The sequence below is a fragment of the Lynx rufus genome, unplaced genomic scaffold (genome assembly GCF_022079265.1).
Source record: "Lynx rufus isolate CCGP_SWC_20201006 ecotype Redwood Valley unplaced genomic scaffold, mLynRuf1.p SCAF_5, whole genome shotgun sequence".
NCBI lineage: Eukaryota > Metazoa > Chordata > Mammalia > Carnivora > Felidae > Lynx > Lynx rufus.
Genome location: NW_025814867.1, coordinates 133,467,700 through 133,491,080, shown reverse-complemented (window position 1 = coordinate 133,491,080; position 23,381 = coordinate 133,467,700). Strand labels below are relative to the sequence as shown.

Sequence of the window (23,381 nt, the reverse complement as noted above, 5' to 3'; positions counted from 1 at the left end):
GTGATGCATGCACTGAATTTTAACTTTGTTAAATAATATATGAGCATGAAAACAAGAACTAGAGGGATTACACAAAAACTTAAATTACGTTTTATGTTATTATGGATGATTCTGGTTTGTACCATCTTTTAGACAGCAAAACTTTTGAGGGGTTATATTAAAATGTTCATCTTTTTTTTTTGTATGGAATCCCATCATTTCTTTCAATGTCCACAGCAATAAATAACTATAAATTAAGGTTTTGGTTCTTTGTGTTTTTGTTTTGTCTCTATGTGTTTTTCCCTAGGAGTGGAAACTCATCGATGCCAATCTTCTCTACTGGAAGTGGACCATTTGTGAAATTAAACACAGCCCCTAATGGCAGCTTAATACTAACACCAAGGTGGGTCCCAAAATCTGTTCTTGGACTAATTTGTACATGGACTGGAAAGAAGATAGATTTTAAAACTAATCAGATTTTAACGCCACCACATACTAGCTATATAATCTTAAAAGTTATTTAATTTTTGTATTATTCAGGTAATCTCAAATACTACCTGACTGATCCTACTTGATAACATTATCTAACCCTCATGTATATGGTAAGGCAGTCAAAGGAGATATTGCATATAAAATTGTGCAGCACATAGATAGAGATTCAATAAGTTTACTTCTATACCCTTTCTATCCTTACCTTCAAATTCATTAACAAGTAAATCCCAAAGAAAAAAATTCTGAGAGTTGGGATAAATTGGTCCAATGTTAGTCAGACTAAAAAGGGTGACACAAATTAGTTATCAAGGAAAGAGAAGAGAGGGGCGAAAGTCATGGTATTTAGCAAATAGAACATGAATATTGAGGGAAGGAGTCTAGACTTCTAGTTGTGCCTGCATATTCTCTTATGCTCTTTAAAATTAGGTTATTTTGGGGCTCCTGGATGGCTCAGTAGCTTAAGCATCCGACTTCGGCTCAGGTCATGATCTCGCAGTCTGTGGGTTTGAGCCCCCTGTCAGTCTCTATGCTCTCGGCTTGGAGCCTGAATCCCACTTGGATTCTGTCTGTCTGTCTCTCTCTCTGCCCCTTCCCTGCTCATTCTCTCTCTCTCTCTTTTTCTCTGTCTCTCTCTCTTTCTCTCTCAAAAATAAATAAACATTAAAAAAAGTTTTAAATTAGGTTCATTTTTTATAATTTTTACTACTGTTTAAAAAGCAACCTCCTTCCTGTATTCAAACGTCTATTTTACCTTAAATTATGTCATTTCTCCTGTTTGGGCATTCATGATATTTTTTTTGGTTGAGATTGGCTTTTGAATTTTAAAGTTCCATTAAAGACCAGCTGCAGGTAGGAAGAGAGTAACTTCAAGAAGAAGCCATAACTACAGACAAAGATTTAAGATGTCATTGCTGGTACATTAGCTTGCAGTTTTTTTTGTATAACATACTTAATGGTAAAAAATGAAATTATGTAATTATTCAGCTATTCATGAAACGTTGTATCTGTGAGCTCAACCAGTAAAACAAATTGATAAAGGAGTATTTTCAGTACCAAGGACTTTGCAATTGAATGTTTTATATGAATGTTTGCTGGGCCTTGACTGATATTATTAGTCTCATAAGGGGTGAAGCAAAGCATTTTCAAATGAGAAAGCAGATTTCTAGATTTCCTTCTATAAGCATGTTTAAATTTACATTAGCATTGTAGATCAAAAGCAATTTGTACACCGAAAATTTCTTTTGTTTATATCTCATAGACTTTAAGGATAAGAAAAAGAACAAAGGAAAAAATATTTTTAAAAATTCATCTCAATTATGTGCATGTTTCAGAGCAGAAGTCTGTTATTCCGTGCTTATCAACAAAATGACAGTATCATTGATGTCCCTATTGTGTGTATGCTTATGTTATTGTATGCGTGCTATGTTATTGTGCATATGCTATGTTATTGTACGTATGCTTATGTTATCATATATATGCTTAGTATTACTCTACTCTAAGGCCTAGGAAACTAAAGCATGACCTGGACGTGCTCACAAATCCATAGGCAACCCCACGTTCCTCTATTTTCCACTCTACCTTGCAATCTTCTAAATTGCCAAAGGCAACAGCTCACTTTAAATAACAATTCTGGAAGGGGCGCTTGGGTGGCTCAGTTTGTTGAGCCTCTGACTTTGGCTCAGGTCATGATTTTGGGTTTGTGGGTTCAAGTCCCAGGTTGGGCTCTGTGCTGATAGAGCAGAGCAGAGCCAGCTTTAGATCCTCTGTCTTCCTCTCTCTGCCCCTTCCCTGTTCTCTCTCTCTCTCTCTCTCTCTCTCAAATAATAAAAAAAGAACAAAAAACTAAAAAGAAAGAAATAAATAGCAGTTCTAGAAAGGAGAAAGAAAGAGAAGCATAGCCAATCAACGAGAAAAAAGACCATGCTGATGGCCATATATAGGAGAGAAACGTTTGTCAATATAATAGATATAGGGGCGCCTGGGTGGCGCAGTCGGTTAAGCGTCCGACTTCAGCCAGGTCACGATCTCGCGGTCCGTGAGTTCGAGCCCCGCGTCAGGCTCTGGGCTGATGGCCCGGAGCCTGGAGCCTGTTTCCGATTCTGTGTCTCCCTCTCTCTCTGCCCCTCCACCGTTCATGCTCTGTCTCTCTCTGTCCCAAAAATAAATAAACGTTGAAAAAAAAATAAAAAAAAAAATAAAAAAAATATAATAGATATAAACCCATCCATTTATATCGCAATAGCCCCTCAACTAATGGGGCTGAGAGAAAGACATAGGATCCTGCTCTTGTCTTTCTTCCTGTCCAGAGGGCTGACCTAGCTCTGATTCCAGGACCAAAGGCTGGGACAATAATTCTGTTTCCCTCCAATCTCTCTAAATATACCTGGGCAAAGTGTGGAGTCACTGCTCATTCTGACCAGAGACTAAGGAATTTATTCCTCTACACTGAGAAACTGCATGTGTGTGTTTATGCATGAAAAGTTTGACTGGCTGAAATGCATGGAGAATGAGGGGCAAAGTTCAGGTCCATTTTCTGGTTAATTTAATAGTTACTTTTTGTTTTAAAAGTTTATTAAGCTTTTCTATGCTTGCTAAAAAGAATTTCATCAGTTTTGTCCATACCACAGAGTATTAGGCATCTTTAATATCTAAGAATGCTGAACCATTTTGAATATGGATTTTCACTGATGAGTACTATAGATATAGAAAGAGTTTGGATGAACTTGAAAGTATGCTGGAAAGCATTCTAGAAACCGCTTTGCTCCCAACGATGAGTATATAATAGAAGGGGAGTTCATTGTGACTATATATTGATATACCCATATTTAGATAGATATACATGCATGTGATGTGGTTGTGGATTTGGGGGGGGGGTGGTTCGGAGCCCACGACCAAGAAAAAATTCTTAAGACGTCTTTGGAGCAAAACAGTAATTTTATAAAAGGATGGGGACAGGACCCACGGGCAGGAAGAGCTTCCCCAGGATTGTGAAGGGTGACTGATTATATACTTGGGAGCTGGGGGAAGTAAAGGCAATGAGGAGTTTCCAAAAGGACTTTTATATGGAGGCCTAGCTGTTGTCAGTCTCTAGCAAAGCATTAACATTAAGACATTAGGGAGTTCCTGGAGAAATGTTGTCCTCCCCTGCCTCAAGCATTTGTCAATAGGCTGCAGGTTATAAGGAAATTTATTTTATCTACCATTTCCTTCTGCCTTGGTTTCCCACATCACATCCACATTGCTTATTAATAAAATATAAGTATATTTTCTTTTATTTCAATTGAAGTTACCTTCTATTCTAAGTGATATGTCAATTGGACAGTATGAATGCACGTGGTTTCAAATAAGCCTTATCATGTATGTTCCAGAAACACTGAATTGCTTTGATTGTACTTGTGATCGCATACGAATCTTGGGTCTTGCTTTGTGTTTTTGTTTTGTTTTTACCTGAAATTTCAAACACCTAAGTAATATGCACAACATATGTAGCTAAATATATAAATAGAAATTATTAAAGTTATATGTGTGTGTATGTGCTTGTTTCAACGTGACCAGTATCTGCCCTGGCAGAATCAGGAAACAGTGTGGGAAAGTACTTTAATTCCTTGTATTATACTGATCTCTAGTGGTCAATAAGTATAACACATTTTTTAACTCTTTTCCTTTGTTTAAATTTTTGTTTAACATAGAATTCTTGGCTTTGAAAAAAGTTGGTATCCAAGTATTTAAACAGTGAGTTTTTAAATTATTTATGCCTATACTTCGTCTTATATTTTGCTGTTTATATGTTTATCTCCCTTGAAAGCAGGGCCTGTGATTCATCAATCAGTGAATTTTCTGAATGAGATACACAGCCTCACACACAATGCGAGGCATTTATAGTTGCCTGATTAGCAATACTGAGACATGTTCTGTATTATAGAATGATGATATCCAAGGTTGGTTCAAGCAAACTAACAATAACTATCATTTATTGAATGTTCATTGTGTGTATGGCACAATAACTCCAGTTTATTTAACTTCTCACAAAACTCCAACAAAGTAACTACTATTGCTCCCATTTTATGGATGACAAAACTGAATCCCAGGGACACTAAACAACTTATCCAAAATCACAAAATGTAAGTGGTAGAGAGTTAAGGTCTCGAACTCCGTTCTATTTGACTTTAAACTGAAGATTTTCCTGCTGTGCGTGTCAGCGTCCCCACATTTCATATAACCTACTTACATCTGAAGGTTAATTCTACTAAAAAAATAAGATAATAAGATTAAAATAGATACTCTATACTTTGTTTTAAAATGTTAGGTGCACACTTTCTGAAATATAATTGTTCTTCTATTACAGTAAACAGTGTTTACAGGATTCACTGATTCTGCTACAATGTAATCAAAAACGTAAGTAAATATTTTGTCATGTTTTCTTCCTTCATGCCTTCCGTTTAAAATTCCGAATGGAGTTGGTATATCACTATTTTGTAGTGATCCACTAAATTTTCGTAAGCAAAGGAAATCCACCAAAATAAAATAGATTTATTTTAATTCACTTATTTTATTTCTTCATTTATTTTAATAGCATGTGGGAAAAAACTAGTGACTCGACGAGTCAGCCCAAAGATTGTTGGAGGAAATAATGCCAAAGAAGGAGCCTGGCCCTGGGTTGTCGCCCTTTATTACAACGGCCAACTGCTCTGTGGTGCATCTCTCGTCAGCAACGACTGGCTGGTGTCGGCCGCCCACTGTGTGTATGGGTGAGTGTGACATCACAGTGGTTTCTCCCAGATGAGATGACCACAGCAGACACTCTGCATGCCATTTCCTGCAGCCTCACAAAATCATCCCCTCAGGGAAATGTTCCTGCCATTCTGACATTATATAGTACCATTTTTCCCATTAAAACCATATATAAACCTAGAGAATGCTAAATTAAAAATCAATTCTTCATTAGATACTTGCATCAAGCATTATGTTTCCTACATACATGAAAATTGAAATTCATACGTACACAAGGTAAGCACTTTTAAAGGCATGAAATTCGTATTTAATGCATAAATTGTGCTGGTTATCATTCAATCAGGCCAATAGCGTCAGAAATTGTCAGTATCAAAAAAAAAAAAAGCACATTCAAATAGCCCTTAAGTGACTAATAAACTGTGTTCTAGAAATTCATGGGTAAGGACTTTGTTGTGACTTAGAATAAAAATATTTCCTTCTCAAGTCACATCTAGTTTGATGCTACCCATAACTGAATCTTAGAAACAATATCAACCATATCTAACTCTTTTTTTGTTATGTAGTATGACAAAATACATGTTGAATTCTAGGATCTGTCTTCTCCTTCTAGAAGCAGCCATTCCCAAAGCAGTGCCACAGGGAAAAAACAGAGAGAGTGGAGGGACGGGGAGAAAAGGAGGAGAAAAGAACTATTCTTGGGCCCAAGAACGTGTTAATTCTCTGCTTCTGCCTGAAAGAAGGCACCTTCTTAGGTAGTCTTATTCTGACACTTCTGAATTAGGCCCAAGTAAAAGGTAGCTTTCTCATAGAAGATTCATAAGCCCTGATCCTAAGGTAATTTACTGAACTTAATTGAGTAAAAGGAACCTCCAGAGAATGGCCTGAGTCATGAGGATTAGAATAAGCCTCTGTGGCCAGTGTCCAGAATCTCTGAGAAATGAAGCATGTGTGCTCAGGAATGTAAGATATAGCTATAATCAGATCAAAAGACTAACTCCCTACCAACCCAGATAGTGAAAGTTCTTTGATGGATGGAGACAAATTGTCAGATGCAGGTTATGATAGTTGTTTGGCAGACGGGGGCGGGGAGCAGAGTATTAAAGGATTGATCCCATTGGACCAGTGTGAGGGCAAACTTGAACTCAGAACCCGAGGAATCTGCAATAAGGACCCATAGCCAGAGCTGGACTAATCACCTGGGCTCCAAAAGGACTACCCAAGTTACTGCCCATCTACATCCAAGCTCTCTATTCTATGCATCACACCCTGTATCTAGATGAGTAAACTACAGCCTGTCCCATAGCTAAACTGCACCTTCGTGACTCTGCTGCCTCTTGATAATAATATTTTAATCTGTTTTCAGCCACACCACAAAAAAATGTCCATAGCAGTCAATATTTTCCCATCCCCTGCTAAACATGAATTTAACTTTTACCTGTACATAACCTATACCTTCAGATGCCACAGGTGGGTAACCTATATCCCAATTTACAAGCGAAAGGTATCCTTACCTACAGATTCATTGTTTTTTGTTGCACAGAGATGGGTCTTATTAAGTTAGCAACCTCCCATATTAACCTTGGATTTGGTAAATTAGTCCGTTTGAAGTTCTTGCAGAACATATGCTTTCTAAATGTCAACCAGGCTTACAGTAATATTAGTGGCATCTTTCATTTATCTACCTTACAGATGTACTTGTTGTAGGTCAATGATACCAATATCATAGCTTTTTAAACCACAAATATTCAAACGAAATAGAAAAGCAGTTTGGTCTACTATAAACACATGTTTAGTTATATAGGACATAAAATGTCTTTTCACACAGCTTCAATCAGAACATAAGCAAACAAGTGTAAACTGTAATAGAATTGTGATGAATTCAAACTCATCCTCACCAACCTTGCATTTTGCTCTCCTTACCCATTCAGTTGTATTATTTCTTCTTTCCCAAAAAATGTAAACCTGGTCCAGGCGTTTTAATCTGCAGGTGGTTAAATGGTTTAATTGGACAGCTCTTCTCTGTCTACCACAGTCCACGCTCCTATTCCCATCCATCAGCCACAAGTGTTCCTGGATGTCATTAAGCTTCCTTATGCCTGTTCTTTTTCTCTGTCACCGATTTGTCTTCTTTTCCAACCTTAAAACAGAGATTTGGAGAGTATGGACCAACTTTACTGTGCCTTAAAAGGAAGGTTGACTTTAAACCAGAGGATAGAATTTTGATCCTACTTACGCTACTGACTTCATGTGACTTGGTATCTCTGTTTAGGTATCCTCACCCACAGGGGGTTCCTAAGGATGCCCACCCACTAGAGTGATTATCAGGACAAAAGTAAGATGATGCAATACTTTTGCATACTGTGAATTACATAAATGTGCAATAAAAATTTTATTGTCCTACTGTTCCTGTGCAGAAAAGGTCCAGAGTCTGATTCTTGCCCAGGAGACATTCAGCATATTTATTTTCTAAACTTTTTATAGTGCTATAATTTCAAACACAAACAAAAATTGCAAATACTAGCACAGAGAACTCTTATGTGCCTTCACTGAGATTCATCAATTGCTTACATTTTACGCTATGAAAACTTTCTTATCTTTCTCTCCAATCTGGAGAAATATTCTTTCATTCTCTCCAATCTGGAGAAATATTTATTTTCTGAATCTCTTTATAGTGTATTAGACACTGTGCCCCTTTACTCTGTATGTTTACTAAGAACAAGGATATTTTCCTACATAATCACAGAAAGTCATGGACATTTAACATTAATGCAATACCACTATCTAATCTATAATATGTGTTCATTTTTGTCTACTGTTCTAAATATGCCCTTTATAACCTTCCTGGTTTGTTTGTCTGTTTGCCACCCAAGAACCAATCCAGGATAATGCACTGCGTTTTGCTACTATAACTCTTTCATCTTTTTCAATCTGGAATAGACTTTCTGCCAGGCTTGCTATCTTTATGTCTTTCTTGTCTTTGATATTTTTTATTACAGTAAGTTATTTTATAGAAAGTCCTCATATTTGGTGAAACCCTTTAAGCTTGCCCCCGCGTTGGTCTTGATGTATGTCCATTCTTTGAGAATTTCTTTACTTTCTGCAAAATAAGATGTTCCAGGTTCATTTTGTGCTTCTTCCCCCCTCGTCCTCAAATCAAACTTTCTAAGAAACCCCAGTTCTGTTTAGGTAATTTTAGTTTCTTCTACATTTTACAAATCAAGGTCTTGTGTGCTCCTTGCTACTGCTGGTGTGTGGAGCTCCTAGACCCTCTCAATAGATACAGCCATATACCTATAAATATGAACTCAAAGTGGCAGCTCCAATGAAAATAGATTGCCGCAAGATCCATTCTAGCTCATCTCCAATAATGAGAAACCTGTTCCTACCATCCACAAAATATTTATGGATTTGTTCAAGCTTAGAACACAAGTAGTTTGAGAATTGCTAACCCTGCCGCTGTTAAGCAAACTCACCGCCTAGAGTTTAATACTTGTTTTTTCCCACTGACAGAGAGCAACTGCATAATCTTAAGTGCACAATTTGATGAGTTTTGAAAAGGCATATGCCTGTGTAACCCCCACTCCTATCAAGACATGAAACTTTCCATCACATGCAGAATTCTCTTACTCTCCCTTCCCAATCACCATCCCTGCTTCCAGAAGCAACCACTACTCAGCCTCTTGGGTGGACAGGTATATATAGATTTATACTCTGGATCACAGCTATTAAATTGACATACATCAATAATGAAATTATCCGTAGAGAGGCCTCTTGCCAATCTCCCGTTCTTTAATTTAGCTCTTTAGAGATGACCAAATACATTTATTTCATTCCTTATTGAAATAATTCATTATTCAATATTACTATGATACCATATGATACTTAAAGTACTAAAACTGGCCAGTATTATCCCATTTAATCTAGCTCCTCTTTTCTTTTAAAATTACCCCTGATATTCTTGAAAACATTCTTTTTTCAAGTTTTTATTTATATTCCAGTTATTTAACAAACAGTGTAATATTGGTTTCAGGAGTATAATTCAGTGATTCATCACTTACATACAACACCCAGTGCTCATGACAAGTGCCCTCCTTAATGCCCATCACCCATTTAGCCCATACCCCATCCACCTACCCTCCATCCACCCTCAGGTTGTTCTCTATGGTTGAGTCTGTTTTCTGCTTTGCCTCTCTTTTTCCCCCACTATGCTCATCTGTTTTGTTTCTTAAATTCCACATATGGGTGAAATCACATGGTATTCGTCTTTCTCTGACTGACTTACTTCACTTAGCATTATGCCATCTAGATCACATTTCATTCTTTTCGGTGGCTAAGAAATATTCCATTGTATATATATCTACCACATCTTCTTTACCCATTCATCAGTCGATGGACCTTTGGGCTCTATTCCTTGAAGACTTTCTTACTCTCTGACAGCACCATATTTCAGAGGCATTTTACTTTTTCCTTGCCTTAAAAAATGGAATTGAGTATCCTCATGGGAATCTTTTTTCCATTCAGTGGAGAATAATAATAGAGACCTAAAATGCTGTGCTGGGGGTAAACGTTAGGGTTGGCCATGGGTGGACTTGACTAAAGTACCATCTTTGCTAATGGTAGAACAGAAAAATATTGCAATTCAGAGTTACAGGTTCCCACTGATTTTTCTTCCTTTCGGCATATCATCTTGCTCTATCATAACTGTCTTACCATATTTACTTTTTACCACAATGAAAGTCCCATACTCTGAGTAGGGAATTTATTTATACACCAGCACATGGCAACCTAGAGTGGGCATAGTGCTAGTCCTCCCATCTGTTTCAGCATCGAAGGAGCACCTACTGTGCACCAGGAAGTGTGCTAGTCTTTAAGGTTATAGAAGTCAAGAATACATGCCTTTCTGTTGCCCCCAAACCTGTGCCTTTCTTTCTTTTGTTACTAAGAAACATATTTTGCTTGAACAAGGCAGGCACAGGCGAAATGCAGCACAAATTCAACCAACGTTCCCTACCTACCTTAAGGTACTCACTTCTGCCATCTTTAGTCTGTGCCAGATTGGGACTTGCCTATCCAATGGGCTATTTCCTGTTCCATCCGCACCTGTCTTCTGTCCTATAGCTTTTTCTTGTGTCACTAGAATGCAGATATTTTGAGACAAATATGTTTTTAAAACATAATAAGTACCCCTTCCTCATCTACACTGATTTTTCTGAGGGCTTTCTTTCTCTGTCTTAGCTTTGGGTGAATGGAAAAGCCAGGGAGGATTCTGTATTGCTCATTATCCCAACAGTAATAACAAAGGGCAGATTCTTGAGTCCCACTCCAACTTTCCAAATTAGAATCTCTGGAAGTGGAAATTAGGAATCAAGATTTTTAGCAAAATTCTTCAGGTGATACATAAAATTGAGTACCATTGGCTATAACTTCTGTATTCTCAAGCCTTTCTTCTGAGAGAAGGCACTAAGATTGCAATAGGATGTAGTTGTTCTAATGGTGCTTGTGCTGATGTGGGCTTGTGGTGGGGAAGCTAAGCACATAGACATGAAAAGCTATGTGGAGTAAGACTTGAGGGAGAAATGCAAATGATAAGTTGGAGGGGTATCTCCTTCCTATAGTACGGTCTATAGATACAGGAGAAATAAAAATATGAAAAAAAGGCTATTTTCCGTGTAGTGCTATAACAACTCCAGAAATCATTAAGAATGTGTCAGATTAATATTGCTGTAACTTGTATTTAATTAGACCAGTAGCTTGAAGCATGTATGTTTAATTTTCACAGTTCATGCATTATGGATTGGTTTTCTACTTCAAACCTTAAAATAACAAGACAAAATGGTGATTACTAAGCTTTGTGCTGCCTGCAAGCTCCCTCATATCAGTAACTAATATTTATTGTTCTCAGAAGGAGTATAGTACTTATAAAAGACAAGAATTTGCGAGGTTAGGGGCATCTAGGTGGCTTTGTCAGTTAAGCATCTGACTTTGCCTCAGGTCATGATTTCATGGTTCATGAGTTTGAGTCCTGCATCAGGTGAGCTCCCACCCTGCTTTGGGTGAGCCCCTCTTGTCTCTCTCTCTCTCCCTCTCTCTGTTTCTCTGCCCCTCGCTCATTTGTGCCCTCTCTCTCGTTCTCAAAAGAAAAAAAAAAAAAAGAACAGAATTTGGGAGGTTAGCTACGGAACTGCATTATTTTATCATTGAGTTAAACCTATAGCGAATAACTGCATTATCTGTCTGAACTTTCATGTAAGTTTTGCTGAAGATAAAATATGTAGAAAGCACTTAAGAAAACAATCCTATCATTTTTGAAAATAAATACATTCTGGCAACTTTAAAATTGAACCTCTGTAATGGGCTCATACGCCTTTTGAGCAGATTTTGATAGTTATTTTTTCAACATGATACCATTAATGTGATTAATATTATTTATGATATGAAATATTAATATTACACATTGTTTATGTAAAATATAATGATAATGCAAAATGTAAAGCGTATAAGTAGATATAATTGAATGTAAAGTAAGAAACATGGTGTGGTAATTGTAAAATCAATTTTTTGTAAATATTAGGTATATATTAAATGTTTAATAAAAAACACAATTCTTTTTTTTTTTAATTTTTTTTCAACGTTTTTTATTTATTTTTGGGACAGAGAGAGACAGAGCATGAACGGGGGAGGGGCAGAGAGAGAGGGAGACACAGAATCGTTAACAGGCTCCAGGCTCTGAGCCATCAGCCCAGAGCCCGATGCGGGGCTCGAACCCACGGACTGCGAGATCGTGACCTGGCTGAAGTCAGACACTTAACCGACTGCGCCACCCAGGCGCCCCAAAAAACACAATTCTTAAAAAAGAGTAGCTACCTGTTACCCATCAACCGTAACAGGTATACTAATCAAGAGACAACCATGACCAGCTGAGCTTTAGGAAACATGTTTAAATATGTGATACAGCAAGAAGTTTAGAGATAGGACACCAGGAAAGAGATTTCATTCTATCCCGTCTTTGAGTAGGCCAGTGTGGGCAGGGGAGTCCCAGGGTACGGTGGGAGTGCATGCAGGCAGAATGTCTGAAAACATCAATGTGTCCAGTTTGACCGGTCCAGTCAGTACTGATGATTCCTCTGACCCAGACAGGAAGAATCAAAAAGCCCTCTTGACAAGCAAACAGGGCCTCTACAGCACCATAATACCCTCCTGGCCCGGCATCTGGGCACGTAAGGAGCTATCACCAGCCCCTAAGAGCAGACAAATCCTCCCTACCTGAGCCCAGATAATTCAGTGGCAGATCCTGTCTCTCTCCCAACCCTACCCTCATGTTCTCAACTCTGCCCACAGAACCCTACCCATGGCTACTGGAGGCACCCCAGTATGCTGGTGCAGATGCAGCCTCTGAGGTCAGACAGCCCCAGTTCAAATTTCTGCCCCTCCACGTAAACTGTCAGTACCCAGTTTGTTCTCGTTGTAAAATCCATAGCACTGAAGCAAAAATGAAAAGAGTTGATGCGAAGTACAGGGCACTGGCCTTGGCACAAAATAAGTTGTCCATAAATGGGTGTTAGGCTATTGCTATAAAGTATGTGAGCAAGATATCTCTGATTTTAATGCAGTGTGGTTATCTGTGGATGTCGCCTGGATGCTTGGGCATTCATTGGCTTTACTGATGACTGTGACTTAATCAAACATGATCCTTTGTTTAATTTAAACAAAATAATGAATAGACAGGTAAAAAGGTGAACAAACGGACTTGAAATAACTTCATGCCCTTTGTGTATTTGTAAGTGATTTGGATTCTAACAGTTGAAATCCCACATTAAACGAGGCACTTGTAACTATGAAGAATTAAATCACTAGCTCTGCTAAAATTGCAGTTACTGAATTTTGACTTCATTGTGTATATGGCTTAAATGGCTTAATTCCAGCTATTCACTAGTAGTTTCTTGGTGTGAAGATGTTGCAGGCCAAAAGCACATTTAGAAGTCCCTGCACACTTTCAAACTGTAACTTCATCTGCATATAACACAAATGTTAGCCTTGACCAATACATTATTAAAGGACATTACGTACGGAAAATTTTTCAACTTTGTTGCATATGAAAATTACTCAAATTTTTAGGTTAGATTGTAAGCATCACAATAGGTTTTATTTGCTGTTTTGTGTGTAACTTCAGTGAGCCGCTAAACAGGAGAGTTCTCCTGAAACCCCTTTCCCTTACTACCATAGCTGTTGTGGTTGCCTGAAGAAACCCTGAACCAAGATGCAATCTCCACAGTGGAATGTGATCTAAGGTGTGGTTCCCAAACGTGGCCATATGTTAGGATAAACTTAGAGATTTAATGTAAAAATAATATATATTTTTAAAGTCCTCTCTCCATTCTAGACTCATAAAATCAGAGATAGAGGAAGGGAAGCAGGCGACAGTGTTCTTTAAAAATACTCCAGGTGATTCTATTGTGAAACTGAAGTTGAGAACCACAATCGAGCTAGAGATCGAGATGATTTAAGTGATAGAAATTAGCACTGAGGTTCTTTCTATGATCTGATCAGAAGAATAAAAGTTAAAGGAATGTTTTTAAAGACTGGTTCAGAGAAATTCAAGCATATTTTAGGATGGGCACACATAGTTCTGAAATACCTACTACGAAGATGTGTAGAAAGTAACTGTGGTGGATGGAAAGTTCCTTATATGTCTTTTTCATAATCTTCAGGAGAAATGTAGAGCCATCAAAGTGGAAAGCAATCCTAGGACTGCAGATGACATCGAATCTGACTTCTCCTCACATAGTAACTCGGTTGATAGATCAAATTGTCATAAACCCACATTACAATAAACGAATAAAGGACAGTGACATCGCCATGATGCATCTGGATTTTAAAGTGAACTACACAGGTAAAAGAAATCAGTTTTAGTCATCTTATCTGGCCAAATGCATTCAAAGTTAGATTTGAAATATTATTAGTACCAGTGAATTAATAGTGCATAAAAGTTGGATAATTTGTTATAGAAATCATTATAACTTAAATGGAATTGGGGAATGGAGTGGAACATATTCAATTATCTTCATCAAGGTGTCTAAATCCAACTTTCTAGAAAGTTGGCCAGCAGAATAAAACATTCCAAGCTCTCTGTAATAGTAAACTCAAAGGAGCAGCTGGGAGAAAATAGGTCATTACAATGCATGCCTTCTGTATTTCTCAAAGAAAGGCAGGTCCATCTACCACAAAGAGCAGTGTAGGACAAACAGAGAAGAACATATATTCTAAGAGTAAAGTGAGTAAAAATTAAAATATCCATAGAATGAAGATTTTAAAGGAGTTTTAACAATATTAATAGAGTGGCAGCTGGAAGACTTCCTCCAAATACCTAGATAACATGCTAGAAATCATCTGAGTTAGTGAACTTTACACGAAGGGTTCTGCTCAACTCCATCCTTTACTCCAAAGACTTTTCCAACCCCCAGTGAAGAGAAAGTGCTACCATTTCTGTGCTCTTTTGGAATTTGGTCTACACACACATTAGAGCACTTATTAAAGGCAGACTATTAATTATGTAGCCCTGTCCTTGAAGGTAAGCACCATATCTTACTCATTTTTGTGTCTGCCCTGGGTCTTACATGTAGTGGGTGCTTAATAAATGTCAGGCAGCTTGTAAATTGTTGGAAAGGGGCTTTAAAAGTCAGTGACCAATGCTAATGCTTCCATAAGTACCCTATAAAACAATCACCTAGGGGCGCCTGGGTGGCGCAGTCGGTTAAGCGTCCGACTTCAGCCAGGTCACGATCTCGCGGTCCGTGAGTTCGAGCCCCGCGTCGGGCTCTGGGCTGATGGCGCAGAGCCTGGAGCCTGTTTCCGATTCTGTGTCTCCCTCTCTCTCTGCCCCTCCCCCGTTCATGCTCTGTCTCTGTCCCAAAAATAAATAAATGTTGAAAAAAAAAATTAAAAAAAAAAAAAAACAATCACCTAAAAGCTTTTTTAAATGTGGAGATAACTGGGGAAAATCAGAACATTTGTCCAAGTGTCTTAATTGACCCTAAAGAAGAGCCATACCAAGATTTTTACAGAACCGACACTGTAAATAGCATGATTGCTTAAAATCAAATATAAATGACCAACTCTAGAACTAAGACCTTGTTTACATTATTAAAGAGTAATTAGGATACAATGTAGAAAAAGATCCCCAAAAGACCACTAGTGATACCTAGTCAATTATCAAAGAGTGGCTCCTGGAGATGCCTCTTTCCCCTAAGATTGATGTCTAAAAAATGTTCAAGCAATTGATGTCTAAAAAATGTTCAAGCAACAAAAACAAAAATACAGGTTTTTTAGATAACATGCTGAAAATAATTGATTTTTAAAATCTGTTAGAAATGCATGTGTGTCTGTTCTTATTCTGTTTTTCCAGATTATATACAACCTATTTGTTTACTGGAAGAAAATCACGTTTTTCCTCCAGGAAGAATTTGTTCCATTGCTGGCTGGGGGAGGCTTATACATCAAGGTAAATTATCAGACTCAATAAAAAGAAAATGTCTACTACTAAGAAGTATGCTATTGCACTATCCTGTGAATATTTTCAATATTTTTTGCAACTCTTATAACAAGTTTTGCAATAGCTCTTAAAAGCACTGTCAGGTTTATATTCATATGGTGTGTATTTGTGTGTATATATATATATATATATATATATTTTAATCCAGGTTGTGTAGAACATATTATAAAACTATATTTTTTGGAAGAGAGTTCAAGCATTCCCCAAACTTAGTATGTAATTTTAGTATTATAAATACTCTGATAAAGAGAAAAGATACATCTATTTAAATGAATATTACAAAGGTTATAAAATTTACTTTTGTAAATCACATAGATAAAGTCTGATCAAAAGCCAAATTATTACCTGTTTCATTTTCCAAATCAATAAAACTATCTTCATTTATCACATAAAGGCCTCATACTCACATTCCCTAAGAAATGAGAAAAGAATCCCTTTTAACTTCAACATTCTGACTCACTCTACTGATGAGCAGATTCAGATGTGGCATAAATCTTACACTGAAGACTATAAATTGACTCGTTAGCATTATTTAATAAGATGTTTTCCAAACACAGAAAAGATGCATATTAAAACTAACTGAACATATTTTTTAAACATTCCAGTACTTTATTCTCTCTAAATGTAACTATAAGGCATGTTGCTTTTGGATTCCTAATAGGAGTTATTCCATCTAGGACAGAATTTTGGCAACTTATTAAATATTAAGCAAAAAAGAAAGGCACTATATACTCTGGTGGAAGAACCAGGCCTCTTGAGTCCCAACAGATCGTGACCAAGATATTTAAAAATCTTAACTGTACAAGATGAAAAGCCACAGAATCGTGTGGAGAGATGCAGATACCAGAAGCAAAGCATCCAGAGTTAAAATTCCCATATTCCTTGTAAAAGGATGATGTTCTAAGTCAAATCTTTGCCTAATGATTTCGACAAAGGTTCTCCACTGTAATTACATTATGTTGCTGAAATGCTTCATGTCTTCTGTCCATAAAGTATATTGAAGTCAAAGACTGTATATTCTTGTATTTCCTCCACTTGAAAAATGCCATGATTTATTAAATTTGAAGCCTACAGAGTAAAAATGATTCCTAGATAGATATTTTCTCTATCAGACTTCAAACTAAAAGACATTTATGACCATGATGTAGACTCTTCCAAAACAAATTATCCACTAACAAAGTTTAAGACTCTTTATTCCATAGGAAATGGGTATTTCTTTTAAGAGCTGAGTAAACTTGACTCATTTATTTATTGTTACTACAGTATGCATTTAATTGGCTTAAGAAAGGTTGCTAAGAGTGGTATGGAGCCAAGGGAAATCTGCATCTGTGATCAGTTTCATTTAGGAATAAATGGTCAGGTCATAATTAAATACTTCCTGGGTAATGGAAATTTTAATGAATTTTATGAATTTTGCCTTATGATTTCCAGATAGTTGTGTAAAACCCAGTTCCCTTCCACCTTTTGAATATATTACACTAATCATCTAGGAAAACCATGAACATTGCTTTACTAGGAAGAAATGAAGTGATATTAGTTGACTAAATTAAGGCAATTAGTAAACTTAAAATAACTTTACTGATATTTTTATGTATGTCTTTTTGTGTGCATTCTTAATTATCCTAATGGCAATTCACGTTGACAAATAAATATTAAATATAAGAATACTGCTCAAATTTTTCTTTACTGAAGAGTTTGTCCTAGACCCAACCATTTTTTGTTCCTTGACAAGTAGCAAAATTGCCTTTGACTTTATAATAGTTTACAATAAAAACTACTGGTCCATCCTCAATGAATGAATGGCATTGAGATGCTGAATTTCCTCCTCCATATTCACCTCTTTTACTAATTTTTTAAATGTTTATTTGAAAGAGAAAGAGAGAGGGGCGCCTGGGTGGCTCAGTCGGTTAAGATCCGACTTCAGCTCAGGTCACAATCTCGTGGTTTGTGAGTTCAAGTTCTGCCTCGGGCTCTGTGTTGACAGCTCGGAGCCTGGAGCCTCAGATTCTGTGTCTCCCTCTCTGCCCCTCCCCTGCTCACACTCTGTCTCTCTCTGTCTCAAAAATAAACATTTAAAAAAAATTTTTTTAAAGAAAGAGAGAGAGCAGGCAGTGTAGGGAATGAGAGAACAGGAGAGAGAATACCAAGCAGGCTCTGTGCTGTTAGTGCAGAGCCCAGAACATGGGGCTCGACCACACAGTGCCCCATGTTCATAAACCATGAGATCATGACCTGAGCCAACATCAAGAGTCGGACACTTAGCCAACTGAGCCACCCAGGTGCCTCTTCATCTTCAGCTTTCAAAACCCATTGTCAGACTTCAAAAGTCAACCAGTGGTATGCTGCTGGAGTCGCTGGCACCAGCCGGAAATTGCCGTTTGTGCATATCTCCTCCCAACTCCTGTTCACTGTCATGCTGGTACCTTGAAATTGGCCATGGTTGGAGTGTTTACATCAGGCAAATGATACATATCGGGGATTTTTTTCTTGAAACCAGTTATTAAACATTAAACACACCACTGAGTCATACACACACACACACACACACACACACACACATTTGTTTCCTGTCTTTTTAGTGTGTGGATTAAACTTAAACTTAGCTGGAAATGAAATCACATACATTTTTGCAGCAACATTTACTGCAACATATGAAGTCACATACATTTAGCTGTCATATGCACTAAGTTATCATCAACCTTCTGCCTTTCTTGAGGAACCAAATAGAATTGCTAATTAGTAGAAAGTGCTTATCATGTGCCTTTTCTGAGGCACTAGACAGACACCTGCTTGTTTCACATCCCTCTTGGGAGTAGTATTTCAGTAAACAGAGATCCATGCTTGCAGTAGATGAGTCATTTTATAAAAAGCATGGAAATACACTCTGTTACAAAACGCCTCCTTTCTCTTCACCTGCACGTGGATGACAAGCTGATTGCCCTTAGACCAGGGCACAGCTCATTTGAGCTTTGTCTTTTGCTCAGTGTGCACCTGCTCATTCACATAGCATCACAAAGTTGCTGAATGCCATTATGAGGGAGCACCTCTTCAGGTGCCAAATGAAAAGCCTCCTGGATTTCTGAGTTGTTGCTAATTTCTGTAAATGAAACGTTTTGTGTTGGTGGGCTTTTTTTCCCCATGAGCAATACTGTAACCATTTACAAATACTGAAAATGCCTAAAGACTGTCTAGTCCAATCCACCATTCCTGCTAGCCCTTGGGCACTAAAGAAGTACTTTACTGTTATCCATTTGGCAAGATCCACAGATGGGCTTTATTATGTGCTTTAAAATACTAAGGTTTAGCATTTAGTTCCATTATATATACACACAGTACTCGATAATGAGAGTGAACTGTTGGAATAAATAAGACTGATGGTGGCTCATTCAGTGATGCATGTCGATCACTTCTGACTGGCTGGCTGCATTACCATTTTGAACAGGTCCTACTGCAAACATATTACAAGAAGCTAATGTTCCTCTTCTATCAAACGAGAAATGCCAGCAACAGATGCCAGAATATAACATTACAGAAAATATGGTATGTGCAGGCTACGAAGAAGGAGGAATAGATTCTTGTCAGGTAAATATGTAAAACTGCTCATCCTACCTTTCCAGAAAGCATTGCTATGTAATCATTTGATTGCTTCACAATGATTAGGGAAGAAAGAGATCGTCATTTCTTCTTTTATGAAAGTGTGACTTTTTGTTTTTTATTTGTGGCCTACTAGCATAGAACTTCTGGGTGGATGTGCGCATTACAAATAAAACTAATCTTTAAACAAGTATTAAAATCGGATAGAGTCTTTAGAGACGAGGCATAAAATTTGAATATGTGAGATAGGTGAAATATGTAGTGCTGGGCCCACTGTTAACCTGAAGAGTATACATCTTAGCTAAATCAAATTCTAATTCTTTAAAACCCTATACAAACTTAAAACAAACAAAAAGTAAATCTGAAGGCCAATATCACCTAATGGCTTCTAATTTTCAACTCTTGTTTTTGAATATGGGCCAAAGGTCCAGTGACAAAAAATAATTTTTTTGTAACAATCAGATTTTTTAGGTTTATTTATTTTGAGAGACAGAGAGCATGAGCAGGGGAGGGGCAGAGAGAGAGGGAGAGAGAATCACAAGCAGGCTCCACAGTATCAGTGTGGAGCCCAACATGGGGCTCAAACTCACAAACCGAGAGATCACAACCTGAGTGAAATGAAAATTCAGATGCTTAACCGGCTGAGCCACCCAGGCGCCCCTCCAGTGACAAGAAATAATTTCTGCACAAGAACCAACCTGGATAACCTGGCTAGAGCCAGTTTGCAGCTAACCACTTGTAGGAAGGTTAAAAAATAGAACTTAGCCTGGCATAACTCTGGATCTGGAACACCTATGGTAGAATTTTCATCTTATCATCTACATGGCATTTTAGAGATGTAATAACATGAACTCACTGAATGCCAACACGGCAATATATTTGAAGTATCCATAGCTTTTGACTTGTGTGACCATCAGAGAAACTTCTACCCACAAGCTACCCTCATTGAGGGCAAAAACATCTTACCACCTAGAAATAATGTAGCTATCTGTTAGCACCATGCAATCCACATGCACTCAACAAATAAAAAGTAAATTCTGTGAGATTTTAGAACAGTTATTAATTTTTAGGTGCAGCATGAAGTAGTCATGAAGAGCGTAGATTCTGTGCTCAGATTACACTTATTTTTCACCCTTGCCTTAATACTTATGGGTGAGACTTTGGGCAAGTCACTTAAGTTTTATTTAGAGGTTTAAAAATAAGGTAACACATATAAGGCATTTAAGTAAGCACTCAAAAATATTAACAATTTTCATTATAAGACTTTGTAAATAAAGTTTCTGGCATTTTTTTGTATTTGAAAATTAATAAGATATTGATGCATTAACATCTACTGAATTAGATTAAACCTGATAGCAGTATTGAGCAAATGAATAATATACAAATGCAAACATAGTAATTTATACCATGAGAAAATCTTTCACTTTGTTAAAGTGTAAACAACTTGTTACAGATATTAACACACATATGTCACCCACAATTCGACTTGATACAAGACTTTTTTCACATACACTTAAGCAGATGAATCTTTATATATATCTTCTTTATCTTTATATGTATCTTTATATATATCTTATATGTATCTATATAGTTAAGTCTGTGTCTCAAATCACGTTAAACTTTCAGCTTGGTTTTGCATTTATTCTGCTTGCATGAACACTTGCAAATTCAAGACAGATAGGATAGCTTTCTTGTTTAAAATTTATCTCTGGATCTTATTCGTTTTAAAATGAAAAGTGTGCAAAGGTAAGATATATTGCCACTTAGAGGGAGATTTATAGAATTATCGTTCAGGAGGGAAATCAGCTGTACAACGTCAATTACAGTTAATGGGGGCTGTGTGGCAGGAGCCTCATGCATCGGGTAGAAAATAGGGCTGCCGATGCTACTGATATTAGGGTTACATTAAGTCAGTAACTCATGCCAAATCTCTGAAATCTTATATTTGGCTCTGATTTCTAGGGAGTCTAAGTATGTTGTTCATTAGCAAGGAAGGAAGCTCCCACACAGGGAAATGTCTTGTGTAACATGGTATCGTGATTGAGTAATCAGTAGTCTAGAGGGTCACATGATTTTCTTTGTTTAACTTTAATACTATGTTAGACAAGAGGATTAACTAAATAAGAACACAATGGGGCACCGGGGTGGCTCAGTCCGTTAAGCATCTGACTTTGGCTCAGGTCATGATCTTGCAGTCTGTGGGTTCGAGTCTCTCATGGGGCTCTGTGCTGACAGCTCAGAGCCTAGAGCCTGCTTCTGAGTCTGTGTCTCCCTCTCTCTCTGCCCCTCCCCCACTCACACTCTGTCTTTCTCTAAAAAAATAAATAGTAAACATTAAATTTTTTTAAAAATGAGAATACATTAAAATTATGAATATGCCATTACTGATATATCACTTGAATAAGCTCTACGAAGCATTATTTTCCCCCTATAGTTGCAAAGAATTTGCCTTATTAGTCCTCCATATATTCTTAAATATCTTCTGGCTTACGAAGGGCTTGTGTTTTGGGGGCAGATGTCTGGATTTTAAGGCACAAGTAGCTGTAGAGGTCCTCTCTCTATAAAACTAAGTGAATGACACAAAGAGCAAACTCATTTTGCTATGTAGAGCCTTATTCTGTACCAGTGGTTTTCTTTTTCTTTTTCTTTTTTTTTTTTCAATGTATATTTTTTAAGAGAGAGAGACAGCATGAGCTGGGGTGGGGCAGAGAGAGAGGGGGGCACAGAATCTGAAGCAGTCTCCAGGCTCTGAGCTGTCAGCCCAGAGCCAGATGCAGGGCTCGAACTCACCAACTCGTGAACCATGAGATCATGACCTGAGCCAAAGTTGGCCACTTAACCCACTGAACCCCATATACCAGGGGTTTTCAAAGCACAGCTTCCAATCCAGCAGATCAGAATCACCTGAGAGCCTGCTCTAGGTGCCAATTCTCAGGCCCCAGCACAGACCTGCTGAATCAGCAACTCTAAACTGGGGCCCAGCAATGTGTGTGTTAGCATACTAAAACCACTGGTATAGAAACATAAATTTTAGGTTAATGCTTTATTTTCTGGACGGTCACTCATATTTTTTAAGTACATACATATCTCTCAGATAGTGGAAGAAGGATATATCTTCATTGGAAATAACCTCCAACTGACATGTTGGGCGATTTAAAATCCGTGTTCATGGAATCAAGGTCTAGATTCTATTGTCTTTTTAAAAATTAAGATATATTAGAAAATATGAAGAAAACTAAATGACTCCTTTGAAAAATATCCAAACTGTTAAAGTTTATTTTTTAATAATTTCTAAGTTACATGTAGCTTTGAGCCTGTATTTATCCTTAATTGTTCCATAATTATTTCTGGACCCGTATTATAAACTAAGGGCTTAGGGTACAGAAATAAAACCCCCAGTCCCGGCCTTCCAACAGTTTGAACACATTTGTTACATCTAGAAAAGAGGTAACCTGTGTTTGCCAGTACAATTTATGTTCCTCTGTACCCAAGCAAGAAAAGGTGCTTTTATACACCACATACTGCATTTTTCCCCTTAAATATGATCCCAAAGACAATAAAGATTCAGGCAAAAAGTCTCTCAGGAAAATGTTTAAGACAAACTTGGGATGAACTATTGTACCAATGATTGCAACCAAAGTACACAAGGCTTTAATTCCTTCATATAAGAAAATATTAAATATAAGAAAAGATTAAAAGTATCGCACAATGAGTATAAGAGAGATATTTGTCAATTCCATCATTAAATAATGGCACTATGTGTTTGTATCATGTTCTTTTGCATTACACACAAATATTCATGTGCAAATCAAATATATGTAATTAACTCTATTAGAAACTGCTATAATTAAGATTTTCAAAAATTAAAAACAACTCATCAGTTAAAATCTCTTATGAAAATATGTGTGCCTATCACTACAGGTTATATCATAGGCCAATTTCAGTTGAAATGTTAAGATTTTTTTCAATTCGGATGGTGTCTAATGGCCAAAAGTTAATGCTACCCGAAAGAACTAAAATCAACTTCATGTGTGAG

General features: G+C 37.3%; 1 protein-coding gene across 1 annotated transcript in view; it reads left to right on the top strand.

The window, feature by feature from the left end:
- The window catches only part of TMPRSS15 (transmembrane serine protease 15), a 121,384-nt gene that overhangs the window by 96,893 nt on the left and 1,110 nt on the right, over positions 1-23,381 (top strand). The window contains exons 20-25 of the mRNA XM_047100465.1: positions 287-382; positions 4,817-4,866; positions 5,045-5,219; positions 13,911-14,092; positions 15,605-15,700; positions 19,194-19,333. Of these exons, the coding sequence (XP_046956421.1) occupies positions 287-382; positions 4,817-4,866; positions 5,045-5,219; positions 13,911-14,092; positions 15,605-15,700; positions 19,194-19,333 (739 nt within the window). The remainder of the gene's footprint in view (positions 1-286; positions 383-4,816; positions 4,867-5,044; positions 5,220-13,910; positions 14,093-15,604; positions 15,701-19,193; positions 19,334-23,381) is intronic.